The sequence below is a fragment of the Ostrea edulis genome, chromosome 2, assembly GCF_947568905.1.
Source record: "Ostrea edulis chromosome 2, xbOstEdul1.1, whole genome shotgun sequence".
In the NCBI taxonomy this organism is placed as follows: domain Eukaryota; kingdom Metazoa; phylum Mollusca; class Bivalvia; order Ostreida; family Ostreidae; genus Ostrea; species Ostrea edulis.
Window position 1 is genome coordinate 63,857,221 of NC_079165.1, and position 18,148 is coordinate 63,875,368.

The following is an 18,148-nucleotide window of genomic DNA, read 5'->3' on the forward strand; positions in this document are numbered from 1 at the left end:
TATATTCACTGTTACAAACACACACATAGACAGTCACGACCCATTTACCGTTAACAACGCGCTACAATTGAAACTACATAATCTTAATTAAAACTCAAATAATTTTGTCACAAAACCCTCATAAAACCTATACAATTTAGCAGGATGAATATGATCAAATAGGTCATATAAACAACTATCATACAAAACACCCTATAGTTCTTTACATTTTACAGGGTTTTTTGGGGTTGGTTTTTTTTTTTTTTTTTTTTTTTTTTTTTACATGCAGTTCGTTGTAGTACCCTTCCTGTACGCATCAAGTCCATTGTAACCTCTGAATAAATAAACTGCAGGAAGAACATACCTTGTCTACTATGGGGAACTTTATATGAGTTTTTATTTAGATATACAAGTTTTATTTCAACATGACAAGAAAGAATATATACAAACAGAATAAAAGAATGAGATACTGTTCGAACAAGATAGCTACCGTAGCCATACATGTATGCCCCCCCCCCCCCCCCCCCCCAACAAAGTTGAAACATGAAAGTCCCATAACTCCTGTAAAATTGATATGATCAAGTACATATAATAACTAACAAGCCAACAAAATTAGAACAAAATCCGTTGATGGTTTCTGAGGAGTTGCGTCCACAAAGTGTTTCTATAGTGCAGCATGTGCAAATTCAACAAAGTCTCTTAACTCCTGTAAAATTTGTCGAATCAAAATGGCAGCGCAGTATGATCAACTACACATGGTGACTAACAATCCTACAAAATTTGAACAAAATCTGTTGAGCGGTTTCAGAGGAGTTGCGTCCACAAAGTCAAGTGGGACGCACAGACACAGGTATACTTGTAACGCAGCAGGGGACCAAAATGATATGTAAATTGAGGGGTTGCAAACCAACATTTACATCGAAGGCAATCCTCAAACACACACAAAAACTACGTAAACACCCAGGTAAACATTTCATGGGAAAGCAGTTCCTCCCTACAATGGGAATCTATAAATATTTCCAACACAGTATATCAATATTTCAAAATAATAGTATACGAATTATATAGTGCCTGTAATTACATGTATATGTCATTTCTGCAATATTGTAAACATAGCAAATATGCATCCCCAATAGTTTTAAATGCATGATGGTCATGATTGCGGCAAAGGAAATATTCCAGGCATGAATACATGTGCTAATGGCCATTATTCTTTTGATTGTTTGTGTCATATGATATCACAAATTAAATCAATGCACTAGTATTTTGTCAGTTTGACCCCAAAATTGCAATTTAAGAGTGAAAATAAAACTTTCAAATTAGACCAATTTTTAAAAGTTACTATCGTCAAGCGCTTAAGCATCAGTAATAATGACAGACGATGGAAACAAAGACTTGTTAGCTATAACCAGACACAGAGTAAAGTGGAAATATGTTTAGAAATATACAAATAAAATACAATATAAATGAAAAATCCCTTATTTTTTAATTATCTTTTAAATAATAGTCATTAGGCCCTATGTCTCCATGATACGTATACCCCCCCCCCCCCCCCCCCCCCCCCCCCCCCCCCCCCCCCCCCCCCCCGTTAATTTTCAGTCTTGCAGCACGTAAATTTAATTCACAAACCACTAGGCCTATTAAAATCATAATATATAATGCTATGAATTTCATAACATGTATATAGTGTTAGTGCACATAAATCTAAAATGCTAGCTACTATGTAACGTGGATGTTGAGAAAAATCAAAAAGTGTGTACTCTGAAAAGCAGGACTTGCTGTTAATATTTTTTTCTCAATTAGTTCACTTATTTCTTATTATATAAAAAATAAGAAAATTTTGTTGTTTGATAATTGCTTGGTTTGAAAGGAGAAAAAAATAATAAAGACGTTGCAGGTATCGACGTCACAATGCAGAGTTTACATCAGATGGGTTATATTTTCCGCATTTTTAACATACACTTCCAGAGCATGAATATACAAGTAATTCCAAACAGAAAGTAAAAAAAACATCTCCAAAGCAACAGTACTATCATTCTATGTGGAATAAATTCAATATTAAACATCAAAACATTTTTATAGTTTTAATATGAGTTAAAATAAATGCATGTAAGATGCATGTTTATTGTAATTATCACCTGCAGCATTTATGTAAGGAGGGGGGAGGGGGCAACTATAGTGATCATAGCACCATAGTAATCCTGAAAACCAATATTGATACTTTCAGGAAAAATTCCTACTAACATATGTTAAACATATTTAAAAATAAAAAAAAAATTCATTGGTCATTTATTTCTCAGGGGGTGAAAATATGTCTGCTTTGGTGAATAATTGCCTTCTAAAAATTTCGAATTGCTCATAAGCAGCCCTGCTTCTACTTCATATAAAAATAAATGGCCATATTAATACAAATATATTATTTAAGGCTTTAACATCCATTTGATATATAATTGGTATCACTTACCCCTTTTGTATCATTTTTAAACACCATCTGAAATACCTGTACCATTTATTACAGAAAGTCGACAAGAGGGGTTACTATGACAACTGTAGCGTCACAATTTCCGTGAAAACCATATAATTTGGTGTTTCTATGTGCTCAAATAAAAATCTTTAAAAAGCTGCATCAAATCACCTGCTTTTAAACGAAACATGAATGAAATGTGATTTTTGGATGTGAGTATCAAAATCTAATAGTAATCAGGTTAACGGTTGAAAATGAACAAATAAATCCTACAGTGCCCTATTTTGTTGTGTTAGATTGGTTTCTATTCCATCAACAGTTAACACATGTAACTTTATCTCCGAATTTTAAGCTATGAATCTATTCTTGAAGTAAATCAAATGTGATCTCTTGTACAGTACTAGTATAGAGATCTTTAGCTCTCACTCTCAACTCAGTCTCTCCAAAAATCATAGTTTCCTCAATTTCTCCACGCCTATTGCTACTATTAGGATCAGACCCCTTATTACATAAAGGAACACTTAAAACACCCAGTCTTCTACAACCTTTGTCATCTACAAACTTTGGATCTGGATTATCTGAAATAAACACTGCACACTCTAATCCATAATCTCCTGCACCCAAAGCTTGGAATATCTGTGATTTTGAGAAACCTGGAGTTATTCTCTCCCCTTTCTTCACATACTTGAAGAACACATCTTTGCAGCGAGCTTTTCCATTTATGACAATTTTCTTGCTTTCTGGGTGAATATCTTTATTAAATTCTGGCCAGGTCTGGATTCCGTATGTAAGCCTCGCGGACCTTCGAGAAATAGCTTGAGGTACATGGCCAAAGTACACAGCACCCTTTACAACAGCTAATCCTGCCTCCTCTGGGATTATGACTTTCTTATTCGTAAAATTGTCTTTTACTGCTTTCTGTACAATTTCACATTCTGAGAAGCCACCAACCATTAAGATAATGCCTACATCTCGGACTAATTCTTCCTGAAATAGTTCATCTATGTGTTTAATAATACTATCGATTGTCTTTTTGAAAAATTCCCTAAAATGTTCATTTTTCCATTTCAGTTTTCCAGCTGTGTACGATACTTTTCCATTGAATACTGGATTCTTTTCTATAATGTCCTTGAAATCCTTGACATTATGAATTTTTTTACTGTGATTAAAATATGATTGTGGAATAGTCATGCTTGTGTTGCCCTCCTTGTTAGGTAAAATAGTTCTCTTCTTTGTTTCAAAACTCCTGATGATTTCTACATAATCTTCCATGCTCTCTTTTTTCAACTTCTCCATAACTTTTTCTCCTGCTAGGTCTGTGAGAAATTTCATAAAGGCATCATCCACAGATTTCCCTCCCCATGGCCCTCCACTAGCAGGCATTAGTTCTTCTAGTGTGCTATCCTCTGCTTTTCTGTGAATTGTTATATCTGCTGTTCCTCCTAAATATAGAGTTTTTTAAAAAAAGTCCCATGAGTGCATCCATCATACACATATATATTTAAAGTATACTTCAAAACTTGTTTCAAGATACATGTACTTTTATGAATTAAGGATAGGGGTGCTCTTTTGTTTACCAGATATTCTTCTTGTATGTGATCAATTTTTATATCTACATGTATATCAGAGTTGTACAGATTTTCTCTATATCTAAGACAAAAATATACTTAAACCTTTAAGATACACTTGTGATAATCTACAGACCTCCTAGATCCACCACCATATATTTAGTCCCTGGTGTGACTACCCCAAGTGCTGTGGCAGATAAATCTTGCTTTTCAGATGGAATATGTTGGCAGTATATAGAGGCAGCCTCTGGTTCTAGGGCTATTGTTAGATGTTCTGCCTTCATTCCAGCCTAAATATTGAAAAGTTTAATTACATATTTTTGGTATATATAGCACATTTCATAGAGATTGTTCTATGCTTTTATTTTTGACAATAGATAAAAAAAAATCAATGCATGCATTTATGTGGATAATGCATAATGCTCTGATTATCACTGAAATTTTCAGCTTATATTTAGAGCATGCATGTCTTACTGTATTGAGAATTGAATTCATCTCAAGCATGTGCTGTGTATTACTCACTGGATAAACTATGATAGCTTTATTCTAACAAACATTGGATGAATGTACATTGTACTTTTGATTGTTGTGTGCAAATAAAAGCATAATGTAACCTTGGGTGATGTAGACAATAGAAAAACTCAGTAAGGTGCATGCTAGGGCATATGATATGTGTATCTGCAACTTTATGTACATATGCATCATAAGGTTGCAGGTTTTATCTTGCAAGCTGTGATCTGTTGAATTCTAAATTTGGGCCACAGTGACCTACTTTTGAAACGTGACACACCTCCTCCTACGATACATCTACGAACCACATTTGATGGTCCTATCACTATGCCTCACAGTGTAAAAAGATATGAATTCATTATATACCCATCAATGTATCGTTCTTTGATACTGTGGTTTTCCGGATCACCACACTGTGGTTTTCTGATTCCGTATCAGTATCCTCTGAAACTGATGATGTCACAATGCAACAATGCAACGTTATTTGTGGAAAATATTGACCGCGTCACAAAACAAAACTGTGTACACAAAACATAATTTCATGGTATGTCTGTTTTTGATAATTTGGATTACATTTATCATCTTATAAATGTGGATTTAAAATACATAAGGGGGTATATAATAAATTTATCATTACTACAGTAACTTGATCCGAAGATTTGGATCACGTACGTCTCGTTGACAGGCGAGGATCATCAGATCACACTCGATGCTTCGCGTCTCATGTGATCTGATGATCCGCGCCTGTCAACAAGATGTGATCCGACTCTTCGGATCAAGTTACTGTAGTAATAATATATATGTATATGAACAAGTGAAGACAACAAACAGTGATCAATGTCACAAATCCTATAAATATACAAAATTAAGAGAGAGGTAAACAAAGATCCCTGGACAGAGGTGGGATTAGGTGTCTAAGAGGAGTAAACATCCCCTGCTTACTGATCACACCCACCATGAGCCCTATATCTTGATCAGATAATCAGAATAACCCGTATTCAAAATCGGTATGTAAAGAGCAGCTGAACAGTTAATTTGAAACACACCAGAAAGCATTCCACTAAGCGATATCTTGTATTTGCAAATTTAATCATTATATATGACCATAAAATTTGCAAAATGCTGACTTTAGATAAGACTGTTGAAACCCCCATCAACTTATTTGTCAGTAGCCTACCTTGATTTGAAAATTGATCATATGCAGGACATGGTTTCACATCAATTGAAAGACATAAACACCATATGCCAGTAACAATGGAATGTTGCTACACAATATGGGAAGTTGATGGAGAAGCCAAAGTCATCCCGTTTTTAATAAATCTGTGTTTTTAGTTTACTATTCCTCATTAAATACAAAAACAGGGTAGTTAATAAAGGACCACAATCTTAGCCCATAGGAATTCTAAAAGACTGTTGGAAGACCTGGTCACTAAAGTAAACACTACATATATATTGTCAATGAGGAACTCCAGTATCTTTATGATATCAACTTTAAAGTACTTGTGCTTATAATCAGACTGAATGTGTTTTACAAAGTAATTTAATTTGAATATGACCGATCACAAAATATGACTATTTCTGTGCTCCATTTTTATTGATGAAACAGCTGTATATGATGTCAGAAAGCCTAGTCTTTAACTTATCATGAGGAATGGTCATGTAAAGTGTTGAAACGTTGTACATTTTGATGATGTTGGATTTGGGAAGTTCTGCGATTTCAAAATTACTAAAGGTTCTTTTGAATGTTTGGGAATTCACATTTAATTTACACCACTTTTTGCATATGTTGTGGCACAATATGTCTGAAGTTTCTCCTTCAATGCAGTGTGTTTGAATCGAGCATAGGTAAGGTAATTCATATGCATTCTGATTCATTCCATTGACTGGGATATCAAATGTGTTTAAAACTGAAACACAATTTAGAAGAATTTCATATTTGGAAAGGGAACTTGGAGCATATTAAGTTGGATTACCAAATGTGGAATTAAAGATTTGTTTCAAATACAGTTGAAATAATGAACCTTACAAACAAAGACAATTATGTTACATGCTAAGTCAGCTGGAACCAGTACATATTCCTCATGTAACCTATCTAATTCTTTCATCACTTCTGGTTTACTATACACAGTAGGATAGATAATATGCATTTTTGTTTTATAGTGGCTAATGCAAAATTGTAATATTCCTTTTATACTTTTTATCCATTCTGACAATGCATCAAGTTCTTCATATTTAGCCTATCCTCTAGCATAATCTTCAACAGAATTCATAATAGAGATGAAGTTCTCTCGCCAATTGAAAGATTGAGGCTCTCTGAATTTTGTACATTAATATGTATACACTTAAAATTTCAAAATGAAGCCACAGTGAACTATTTTTGGTTCACGACACCCCCCCCCCCTCACAAGATGCATCAGCTGACCAAGTTAGATGGTCTTAGGCCTTACTGCATGCAACATATGATGGTTTGAGTGTGCATATCTATAAAATTTCAGAAGGAGGCCACAGTCAACTATATTTAGGTCATGGCACACCTTTTCCCCAATCTGCATCAGCGGACTGGTTTTGATAACTGTCTCACTGTGTGAAAAAATATTATCTGGACAAAATTTGTATACATGCACATGTATGTATGTATGTGTATGACAATGAAATTCCAGAAGGACACCACAGTGACCTACTTTTGGTTTAGGACCCCCCTCCCCCCTGCATCATCTGACCAATTCCAAGTTTGATGGTCCTACACCTCAGAGTGTGAATGATATGATCTGGAAATGATTTGAGTATGTATAATCAATTACATGTACTCATAAAATTCCAGATGGAGATTACAGTGACTTATTTTTTATTTGCAACCCCCCCCCCCCTTCAAAGATTCCACATGTAGACCTCATTATGTGAAACCTATGACTCAAACACAAAAAGCTAAAAGATAGAGAGACATGGATGGATGGGAAAACCTACACCATGATATGGCTTGTCAAAAGAAATAGCGTAAATCAGCTATTATTCACACAGTTATTCTATTTCATCATTCACCTGTGGTAAACTGGTTCGTGGCGAATAATTCTCGAGATTGAGCCTTTTTCAAGCCTATGACAGACATTCAAAGGACTGGTTTGTGACGAGAAATATTCACGACAATGAGGTTCTTGAGACAATTTAATTAAAATCAGACTTCTTAGATCCGTGCCATATACTCTGCGTAAGATCTAACATAACCCGATTAGGGGTCATGTTCATGTAAACTTTATGTTAGCCAATCAGCGCGTCGCCTATGAAATCGTCAGTGTTCAAAATTCAAGGAAAATGGTTGCGATTGTTTGGTTTGAAAGAAAACACATCGCAGCTAGATGTGATGTCACAATGCACCGTTTATGTTGACTGGCGTTATATTCTTCGCATTAATTAAGTATTAAACCATCTTGAAAACTATTCAAATTGTACCCATCCCTATTCATACATAAATCAGAATTCACAATTGATTTAATTTGGGTGTATTTTATATCATACGTTTTGTTGTTTGTATGAATGTAATAGATTAAGCATTATTGTGAAAGTTTAAAATTTGTTATTTGAGAATATACAATTTTACAGTGTGAAATAAACTTTGTGGGAGAGAGATTACGGCAACTTCTTTACGAATTGCTGGGAACCGCCTAAATAGCCATCATTGTCTGTATGGCGCAATCTGATTGACTGATAGTTCTCATGAATATTCCAAGCCAATTAAAGGTTATGTGGATGTGACCTTCTATAGGGTTATGTCAGATCCTATTGTAGCGATTGTGAGCGTATTCTAGGATCTGAGTTTAATTAGATGGGTTCTCGAGAAATTTTCTCGCATGTGAATAAAAGTTGGTTTACAGTAATCTATAGTATAAAATGAACAGAAGATCTGTAATAGTGTGATTGTATATTTGCTTTATGCAATGAGTTGAAAGGGTGACATACATATTGACATGCAAAGTCTTGTGAATAATTCAATATACACCATATCAGCTCAAGTAAAAAGGCACCACATATGAAGTGGAAAATATGATATTCTTTAGTGCTACATACTTTAACAGCTGCCTCCCTCATAAACATCTTGGCCTTATCTCCCCAGATTGCTGGAACTGTCAACACATACTGAACGTCAGCATCAGTGGTTCCAAGAATGCTTCTGTTGATCTCTTCCAATAAGTGTTTTTTCAGAAACTTGATGCAATGAGTAAACACTTTTGTAGCTTCCAGCTTCTTTCCATTTACATCTTTGCATTTTACCCCTCTATTCAATTGCTACAAAAACATAATGCAATGTATACATATAGTGTATTTCAAATTCATCAAGTTAAAATTGATTAAAGTTTGACCAAATCAGTATCCAGAATGATCAATTTCATAAATACTAAAATATATAAGACATGCAGTTATTGAATGTTATGTGGACAACACATTTCTAACATCTGAATATTGCGACATATCAAAATGTTACATCTGCATATTACAACATATCAAAATGTTACATCTGAATATTACGACATGCATATCAAAATGTTACATCTGAATATTACGACATGCATATCAAAATGTTACATCTGAATATTACGACATATCAAAATGTTACATCTGAATATTATGACATATCAAAATGTTACTTCTGAATGTCAGGACATATCAAATTGTTACATCTGTATATTACGACATATCAAAATGTTACATCTGAATACTACAACATATCAAAATGCTACCTCATCCTGGTGGAGGATCATTTTAAACCTCTGGAACAAATAGTAGTCTTCATGATCTCCATTTTCTGTGAGCCTAGAATAGTCATCCTCTGCCTCATATCCAAAAGAAACAAATTCAGCTTTCTCATTCAGCAGGAGCACTGTGGGAGCTTTATGGGATATAAGAGATCCTCCTTGCCAGTGATTGGTCAAAACCTTGCCCCAGTTATCTCTAAACGAAAAGGCATATCCGGAGAAAGTGGTTCCAAAGTCTATGGCAGCCACTATCAATTTTTTGCACTTGCTAGTGATGGATTTCTCCATGATGCTTCACGGGCTTTGACTATTGTCCATATTGCTGTACCTAAAAATAATATTTCCTGTTCATGTCATATTAAAAGAGGCACCATTTTTAACAAGGCGTGTTTGTGAAACACTATGCACCCATTGGCAACAAAGACCAATATCAAAAACAAGGTAAAAAACTCTGATACTAATAAAAAGGTCCAACTTGTCACAAGGACTGCACATATGAAATTATTGAAATATGAGAACCCTATCATTCACCATTCAAAAGCTATGAGCAACATTAAAGGTTTGTTTTTACATCTTGTTGAGAATTTTCCGCTCATATTGAGACGTCACCAGCTGTAGGTGATTATTAGAACCACACACAAATTTAGACCTATGTTTAGTGTTTAGGGCTGTAGCAGTGAGGGTTCTTTGACATGCCAATGCCTGTCGCAACATGGAATGTCTGTTTTTAAGGTCATATCTGAAAGGCCCATCATTCTCACTTACATGCCAAGCATTTGGCAAAGGAGCAATCTTAATGTTAACGTCTTATGTTTGATGCGGCCATGGCATGAGCGGGGCTTCAACTCGAGGCCTCCCAGTTACAAAGCAAACCCTCTACCATGGAGCTATCTTGACCGGTTTAAAGGTTTGAAATTTGGTCAAACTCAAAGTCATTAAGTAAAAAACTTTGGTACCAATTTTAAGAGAAAGGTTTTGTCACAAGGAATGCATATATAGAATATAAGAACCATATCACTGACCATTCAAAAGTTAAGCAAGGTTAAAGTTTTGGTTAAAGTTTAAAAATTTGAAGTAAAGCGGTGAATCTGCAAAACAGACCCGATGCAAAGGAGTATAGCTTGCTGCGCGAGTCAATTAAAAAACATGTTCCCCAACATATTAGTTGTAGGGGCATGGAAATAACAAAACTACAACCAACTTTAAGTTACAAATCAAAATTTTTAAATTATAACATTCTACATTCAAGTAATATGCATGTAAATGTAAGAATTTTATACGTTCAAAGTTCCACTTGCACAGTACTTGACCAGGTACAACAACAATCAACATCTCAAAGTACAGGAGCAAAGTTTACCAGTGTACATCTACAAGCTGAATTAGCTTTTCTGTAGCAGGTGTCCTGATTCTCATGAAAAATAGGTATAGGACAATTAGTTTTATAATAATTATTAGACATGTAATATATTATACGGCAATATATATCAATGATACTGATCGCGTATACTGCAACTCAACATTGTAAATATGATGAATTTATAAATCAACTGTGGAATACATGGTTTTTTCTCTTGAACAGACTCTGATTGGCAGATACACTTATCATTATCTATATTTTACTTTATATTTTGATCTTGCTCTTTTATATCAACACAACCTAGTTATGATTGATTTCACCATACTTGTATCAAATGATATCATATTTCTCTCTCTCTCTCTCTCTCATCACCCCTCTCTGTCTATCTCCACCTGTCTTCCTCTCTCTCCACTCCTCTTTTTCTATCTCTCTCTTGCTTTAATGTATGTATATGTATGCATTTGTACACTTATTTGTGACATAGATCTCAATAAATGTCATAAGAAAAAAAAAATAATGATCGCAAGTCTGTAGAATATCGGCAGTATCATGACATCTTGTTAAGTTATATCTGTCATCAATCTGGTATGATTTTGATTGTGGCATAAGTTTTAATTAAGTGTTTTCAACTTACTAGTCTTGTAAATTTCATTTGTTTATGCTTCCATGAACAGTTAGAAAATGTGTTTTTACATCATTGTTTTTACTTTCAACTATTCAGGTAGAGGTCTGCTTGCACTATATGGATATAAACAAAAGTATGTGTGTACACCAGGGTTCTCTGATATCCTACACTGTATTCAAACAACTGTTTGGGGGCTGATAAGTATAGGTGGTCATTTAAAATGGGGAACATATACCCACTCCCCATTTAACTTTTTTTTAATGATGAATGATTTTGTAGTAAGATAGACCTATACATAGATACATTTTGGATATTCAATGGAGCGGAGAGCCAGTGGTGCTGTTTTTCCTTTGAGGAATCTAACCTGGGCTTGTGATGCAATCCAAACAGGGTCTATCTGGGGGACACTTTATATATCTTAGCTGTAATTCTATTACAGAGAATCTTCTATCGTTAAAGTGATAATGTCCTACGGACCGTGGGGGCCTGTCCCGAGACACAGTTAGATTATTCTTTAGTAACAATAGTTCTGAACTTCTAGATGCAAGAACAGGTAGACAACAATCATTACCAAAGAAACACATATACTCAAGTCGATAAGTGGTTATCTCACCTGTATAAACAGTTTGTCCTCTGTTCTGATTAAGCAACAAACCCACCTAGACAAATAAACTAATTTTCCAGTGAATCCTACTTTCGATATTAAACAGTGTTAAAAGGCATAGTGATGGACAATCTCTACCCAGAGTTATCGTTCCTTACATTAGCAGTGTTATACGGAAGCCGATAGGTGCCAGGTTATTGAATTGCTATTCATTTAACTGGTGACCGCCACTTAATTTATATGGCGGCCGCCACTTTATCTAACTGGCGACCGCCACTTATTTTATCTGGCGACCGCCATTTAATTTATACACGACGGCTGCCAATTTCAAAAACAATTTTTAAAATTTATACTGCTGAGTGATTATTTTGGAAAATTTTAGAATGAGTACACAAACACGTAGGTGTAGGGACAGTCGAAGGAGAAATTGTCTGTTACAATTCTTAATAAACAGAAAAGCTAGGAATCTGAAAATTTCTCTTTTGCCCAAACTTCATACTCCTAAATTGGAGGGAGGAGGCTCTGTTCGTTCTTCAGTTCATTTATTAATACCGGTACATTTTTACCACGCATTCATTACTACCACCAAAAGAATGGTATGGGGGCCAATCCGCCAATTAATCTTATTTCACATATTAAAATAACTTATTTTGTATCCGAAAAAAAAAATGAACGTTGTCAAAAAGTGCAGGATCAGCACCCAATGTACCAACAAAGTATACATATAAATACAATGGAGAAATGTCTTTCAATTTCTTCACAACGACGCGCTTCTAACAAATATTATATCCTAATGAGCTTAAAATAGCACAAGCGATCCCGTTACACAAGAATTATAGTTCATTAGAGAAAGGCACATTTTTCAAATGTCTTCAATCCTTTTTGACAGCTTTTCGATCAGGCATCGGATGTCGGTCAACTTTATTATGAGTAATTGAAGATTGGAAACAGGTATCGGATAAGAATGAGTACACAACAGTAATTTTAATGGATCTCTATGTAAAGCCTTGATTGCCTTCCTCATTAATAACTTCTTCTAAAACTAAAGGCACATGGCCTATCCATTCATTCATTCATTCATTTTCATTCATTCATTTTATTCGCTCAAACCACAATGGAAATGGAGCATGAGGTACAATACAGAAATTTCATGTATCAATACAAGTAACGTCAAAGGAATGAGTAACGTCAAAGGAATGTATATAGGTATGCAAGTAAACATTTAGTGAAATATATTATACATAAATACGTACAAAAATTTGAAGTTAAATGTTAGGAGAACAGATTAATTCGTATATCTTTAAAATAAACGTGCATCCGAATCAGCTCATGAAATGTTAAGTACAAAGAAAACAATGTGTTAAAGTAGGAGAGCACATCAGCGGCATGTCAAATACAATTAAAGGTGTACCACAAGGATCAATTCTTGACGCCTTACAATTTAACACCTTCATCAATGGCCTTTTTGTGTGTGAATAAATGCAATCCTTAGTTACTTACAATTATGCAGATGATAATACTTTATCAAAATCAGGCAAATCTAGCAGCACTTTAAGATTACAGTAGATCTGTGATTAAATAGTTCTCCTCAAACAAAATGCAGGCAAACCCAGAAAATATTCAAGCTATATCTATTGGCAACAAAACACAAAAGGAAAACATTGTCTTTGATTTAAAACTATTGGGTATCACCATTGACTTTAAACTTTCTTTAAATACACATATCAGAAAGGCAGCAAGACAATTAAATGTTCTTAAACGGATAGGCAAACATCTAAGCAAATTAGGAAAATTAACAATATACAAGTATATCATTTATTTATTATATCCAATTTTAGTTATTGTCCATTGACATGGAACTTCTGCACTAAGCAAAACACCCACAAAATAAAAAAGATACAGGAAAGATCTTTGAGATTTATTTATGATGATTACAAAAGCACGTATGAAAATTTATTAAATCAATCAAAATTACCATCATTAAAAAGCAGGAGAATGCGAACAATAGCTTGGGAAACGTTTAAAATTGTTCACAAATATAGCCCAGTTTTTCTACAAGATTCAGTTATTATAAAAACATTCATACAATTTTAGATATATGAATACAGCTGAAATACCCAGATAAAGAACAACCAGGTATGGGATTAAATCCTTCATATATGAGGCAGCAAAGCTCTGGAACTCTTTGCCGAATGATGTCAGGAATTTCTTATCATACAGTCAATTTCCAAATTATGTCCTAAATTGGTGTAGGAAGTAAATTGTGAATGTAGCTCATGCAGACTCCAGCCTCTCCTGCCTAAAGTTTAAAATCTAAACTATAATTGCTACCTGTTCTAATTTTACTTTCCCCAACTGTATTAGTGCTGTGTATATTACCCCTAATTCTTCTGTATGTATCTGTTTTTATGTAGTCCCTGTGTATCTATCCATGTTTTATGTTTCCCAACTGTATTGGTGCTGTACATGCTTTTTACCCCTGCTTCTTCTGATAATGGTGAAGATTTTTAAAGTGCAGACTGCCCAGTAGGGGCTCTGCTACACTAGGTTTGTTGCAGCGAGGCGACGATGGTGGTCACTCCTCGGATCCCCTGAGAACGAGTCTTCTTGAAGATCCAGGGATTGTTGGGTCATCTAGAAGGTGGTGGATGGGTCCATCTCCTCTTCCTCGAGTCGATCGCCCACGGATTCCCACAGTATATGGTCGGGGGCTTATTCAGTGGTGTAGCTTCCTATGAAGCACGGAAGCATACACATGATCATGTGCTTCCACATTGTTGCGGTAAAAATGAAATAATTTAAAGTCAAAGCTTCATCTAAATCTACTAAAATTCGATTGTATCTTCTTTCAGTTTAGATACATCGAATTTTAACTGGTCAATCGGATAAAACGAAGTGTTCAGGATACAGAGAGCGGCAGTGTTAATATCAAAGCACCTATGGTTAGGAATGTTCTCAAGGGACAATGTTCCAATATATCACGAATGGCCAGGATCATTCGATCTTCCTTGAATTACTTAGAATCATTCCACGGATAGTCGGTATCATCACCTTATTCAAATATTCACAATATAAATTCACAGTTAAACACATCCACTTAGGAATCATACATCATCAGTATCTGCTGGTCCATGTTCGAATACAAGTTCATTAGTGGCGCGGATGGATAGGTTGCACCTGCCAAGACGCTTCTATCATCTTTCAAGTTGCTTGACATCGTTGCCGAATTGACAAATTCTGTTCTATTTCTGTAGAAACCAGTTCTGTTGACCCAGACGCAAGAAATCTGCGTGAAGGAAAATGGCTCATCATGTCATCTCACTCATTAAGTATTAATGTAAAATGTGGACGAAAAGTTTCGATTAAAACCATCAATCCACTCATTGACATATTGACCCTAGATTTGGGTTGTTCAGGACACCATGGATCGTTACTTTTACCCCCATATTATAATTGGGAAACTCATTATAATATGACAAACAACTCTCTGGATTTCTTAAACGAACTTTAAACCAATTCATTATGGGAACAGTTCAATCAACAATTTTCTCAGATAACCAAGTATGAAATTCCCCCGAAATTGAAAAACATGAAAGAATTTTCAATAGACATAATAGATAATAATTCCTAGAGGAACAATTAGTATCTATGAAAACCTCGCCTTGGGTAGGAACCCCTTGGTTCTGTGTAACCATCATTTCAGCAAGTTTATTTCTTTTGATGCTCATTTTCAAGTTAATGAAAAATAGGGATCAAATTAAGAAAAAAAGTTAAGTAAGTTCAGTATTAGTAAGACCAAAGTCACTATCCTTCTTTGCAAAAAGGTCTTTATTTCTTCTGATTATACTTTTGATTGAAGTTTCAAATTTCCTTGGTACATTGCTCTTTTCATCCTCGCTTGTATCGTTCTGGATCTCGCAGATCTCAGTACATGTAGTTTCGGTTGGGGTCACTCTACCTACAATGTCACGTCAGGAATCTTGTAATGTTTATTTGATTGATTTACTATAATAATTGGGATATTTCGAGATTGTCTAACGGCGCACTGAGTCTTTGATATACACGCCAGGGTCATCCAGTAGACATTCATTATCAATGTTGTGAACTTCCACAAAATCTACTTGTTCAATGGGGGAAATTATTGTTCACTTTCCCTCTGCACACTGTCACAGTGTATGGTTTTATGGTCAAATTCTTGGTGGTTCTTACAATGGAGGAAATATGTATATCCTCTTTGAGTTCCGTATAGGTTTTCCCATTTATACGCATTAGGCCAAGATCAAAATAGAGACGAACACTGTATCTCGTCATCCATTCACGTCCAAGTATCATGTTTCGGTTGAGTCTATCTGTCACATAAAATTTCTGTGTCATATCAAGTCCACTGATTCTAAAGGTCAATTCTACTTAACCTATTGAGGTTAAAGAGTCTCCATTTGCAGTTTGTAGAAAAGGAACATCCTTCCTATTTATTCGGGGTTGAAAGGGGAGACTATCAAACATTTTCTTGCTAACTAAGGATACCGCATCTCCAGTATCTATGAAAGCTCTAAAACGATTTCCCTATCTTTTAACTACAAGAACTAGGATTATTTGTAAGATTTATGTCATAAGTAGGTCTATTCTTACGTCTTCCTAACGGCTTCTGATAGGAGGACTGTCCTAGTTTTCCTGATTAGATCTAAGTTTTGTTCGAGTTCGGATTCATTTTGTTCATACCAATGATCTGGGGCTCTCTCTCTTGTTTGATACCTTTCGTCATTTCGCCAACATCTTCGACCAATTCTCATTTGACAGTCAGCTTTCACGTGACCGAACTCGTGACAACGCCAGCATTGAATGTTATTTTTGTTAATATCTGGGGTCACTGAATTGACTGTTTCGAATTTTTGAAAGGTTGTTGTTTTTGAGACTTTGTGGATTGGTTAGTAAGGCATTTATTTGCTTTATGTCCCGTTTCCTACATTTATAACATTGAATACCTCGATAGTGATCTACCTCCATGGGTTCTTCATATCAAGAAGTATACGGGGCTTGACTAAAATTCTGAGCCATAAAATGAGGGGTAGTGTCAAAACGTGCTTCATGCAGTGAATTGTTTGACTTAGTGGTATCTGTACTGCGTAAAATCAATCTCTTTCTAAGATTCTGTTCCTTTATAGCTACTTCTACCGCAGATTATAAAGTTCTAGGATTTTCATCCTAAGGCAGTCATATGCTATGCCATCACAGAAGATGTCTACTAATTGCTGTTGAATTAGCGGATCCGCCATTCTTTCAGAATCATATGCATCCTCTGCAATTTGTAGCAAACGCTCCGCGAACAACTGTACACTCTCATTGTCAGATTACCAGGTCCTCCGCATAACCGAGAGCGCATGCTGTGAATCTATTATTTCAAGGAATCTATTCTTAAGCAAATTCTTTAAATCATTTCAACTTGGAACGCTCTCTAATGCATATCTTTCGTCTAAATATCTTTTGACAAAATCTCCTACTGACCCTTTGCAAGTCATATATGAAAGATTGGGACTTCATTGTTCTGTTTTCCTGACATGAGGGCATATTTCTCTACTTCTTTGATCCATTGTTTAATTTTTCTGGGATCCCCCTCAAATGGTGTTACTACTGATGATAGAGGTATAGATAACGTGGCAGTCATTGCCTTAATCTGATTGATGAAAAATTCCTTATCATCGTCATCCTGACGCCTAGCTTGGTGTATGTGGACATTGAATCATCTGAAGAAGTCTGGGAGGATGGAGCCTCTGTGATATGTAAAAAAAGTTATTTCTGATAGCTGTTTCTCCCCATTTGATTATTTCGATTTAACCAAATATCCCAAAACTTTTCTGTCAATTCATCTAGCGCTTTGCTAAAGGCTTCTCTATTAAGAGACATATTAAGACCATGCTAAGATGCTCGTAAGTCATAATGTAAAGTTCTGAAGGAAACCGTTCCTACCTTAATTTTGATTGGCTGAAGTCTGCTTCCTGTCCTTATTCTGCTTCAGTTATCCTGGTCACGGCGGCACCAAAAATAATCCCTATGTAGCCGGGTTATTTGTTTAAGACTTTTAACAACAAAGTCTTAACCTGAAGACTTATAATACCAACAAAGTCTTAATTATACTCAACTCGCGTTGTGTTTTCAGAATTTATTTCTAACATAAACTCAGCAGCATTCAAATACAATACCAGGTTCTAATTTAAAACTAAATTAAAAATAAAGAATATATAGCTGTTATGATCTAGATCCTAGTCTCTTCTCTCAATTTGACAAATATATATATA

The 18,148-nt window shown here is 35.1% G+C and overlaps 1 protein-coding gene across 1 annotated transcript; it reads right to left on the minus strand.

Moving 5' to 3' along the window:
* Positions 1–342: 342 nt before the first annotated feature.
* LOC130052259 (heat shock 70 kDa protein 12B-like) lies at positions 343–12,016 on the minus strand. Its single transcript, XM_056156704.1, has 5 exons — positions 11,865–12,016; positions 9,255–9,597; positions 8,584–8,802; positions 4,148–4,301; positions 343–3,885 (listed from the first exon to the last, which is right to left on the minus strand). The coding sequence occupies exons 2-5, from the start codon at positions 9,555–9,557 to the stop codon at positions 2,804–2,806; spliced, it is 1,758 nt and encodes a 585-aa protein (XP_056012679.1). The 5' UTR covers positions 9,558–9,597; positions 11,865–12,016; the 3' UTR covers positions 343–2,803.
* Positions 12,017–18,148: the final 6,132 nt, after the last annotated feature.

Coding starts and splice junctions, on each gene's coding strand:
- LOC130052259 (XM_056156704.1), bottom strand. CDS start 9,557: ATGGAGAAATCCATCACTAGCAAGTGCAAAAAATTGATAGTGGCTGCC. Junction 4,302..8,583: donor TGAGGGAGGCAGCTGTTAAA/GTATGTAGCACT, acceptor TTCAATATTTAG/GCTGGAATGAAGGCAGAACA. Junction 3,886..4,147: donor TATGGTGGTGGATCTAGGAG/GTCTGTAGATTA, acceptor CTCTATATTTAG/GAGGAACAGCAGATATAACA.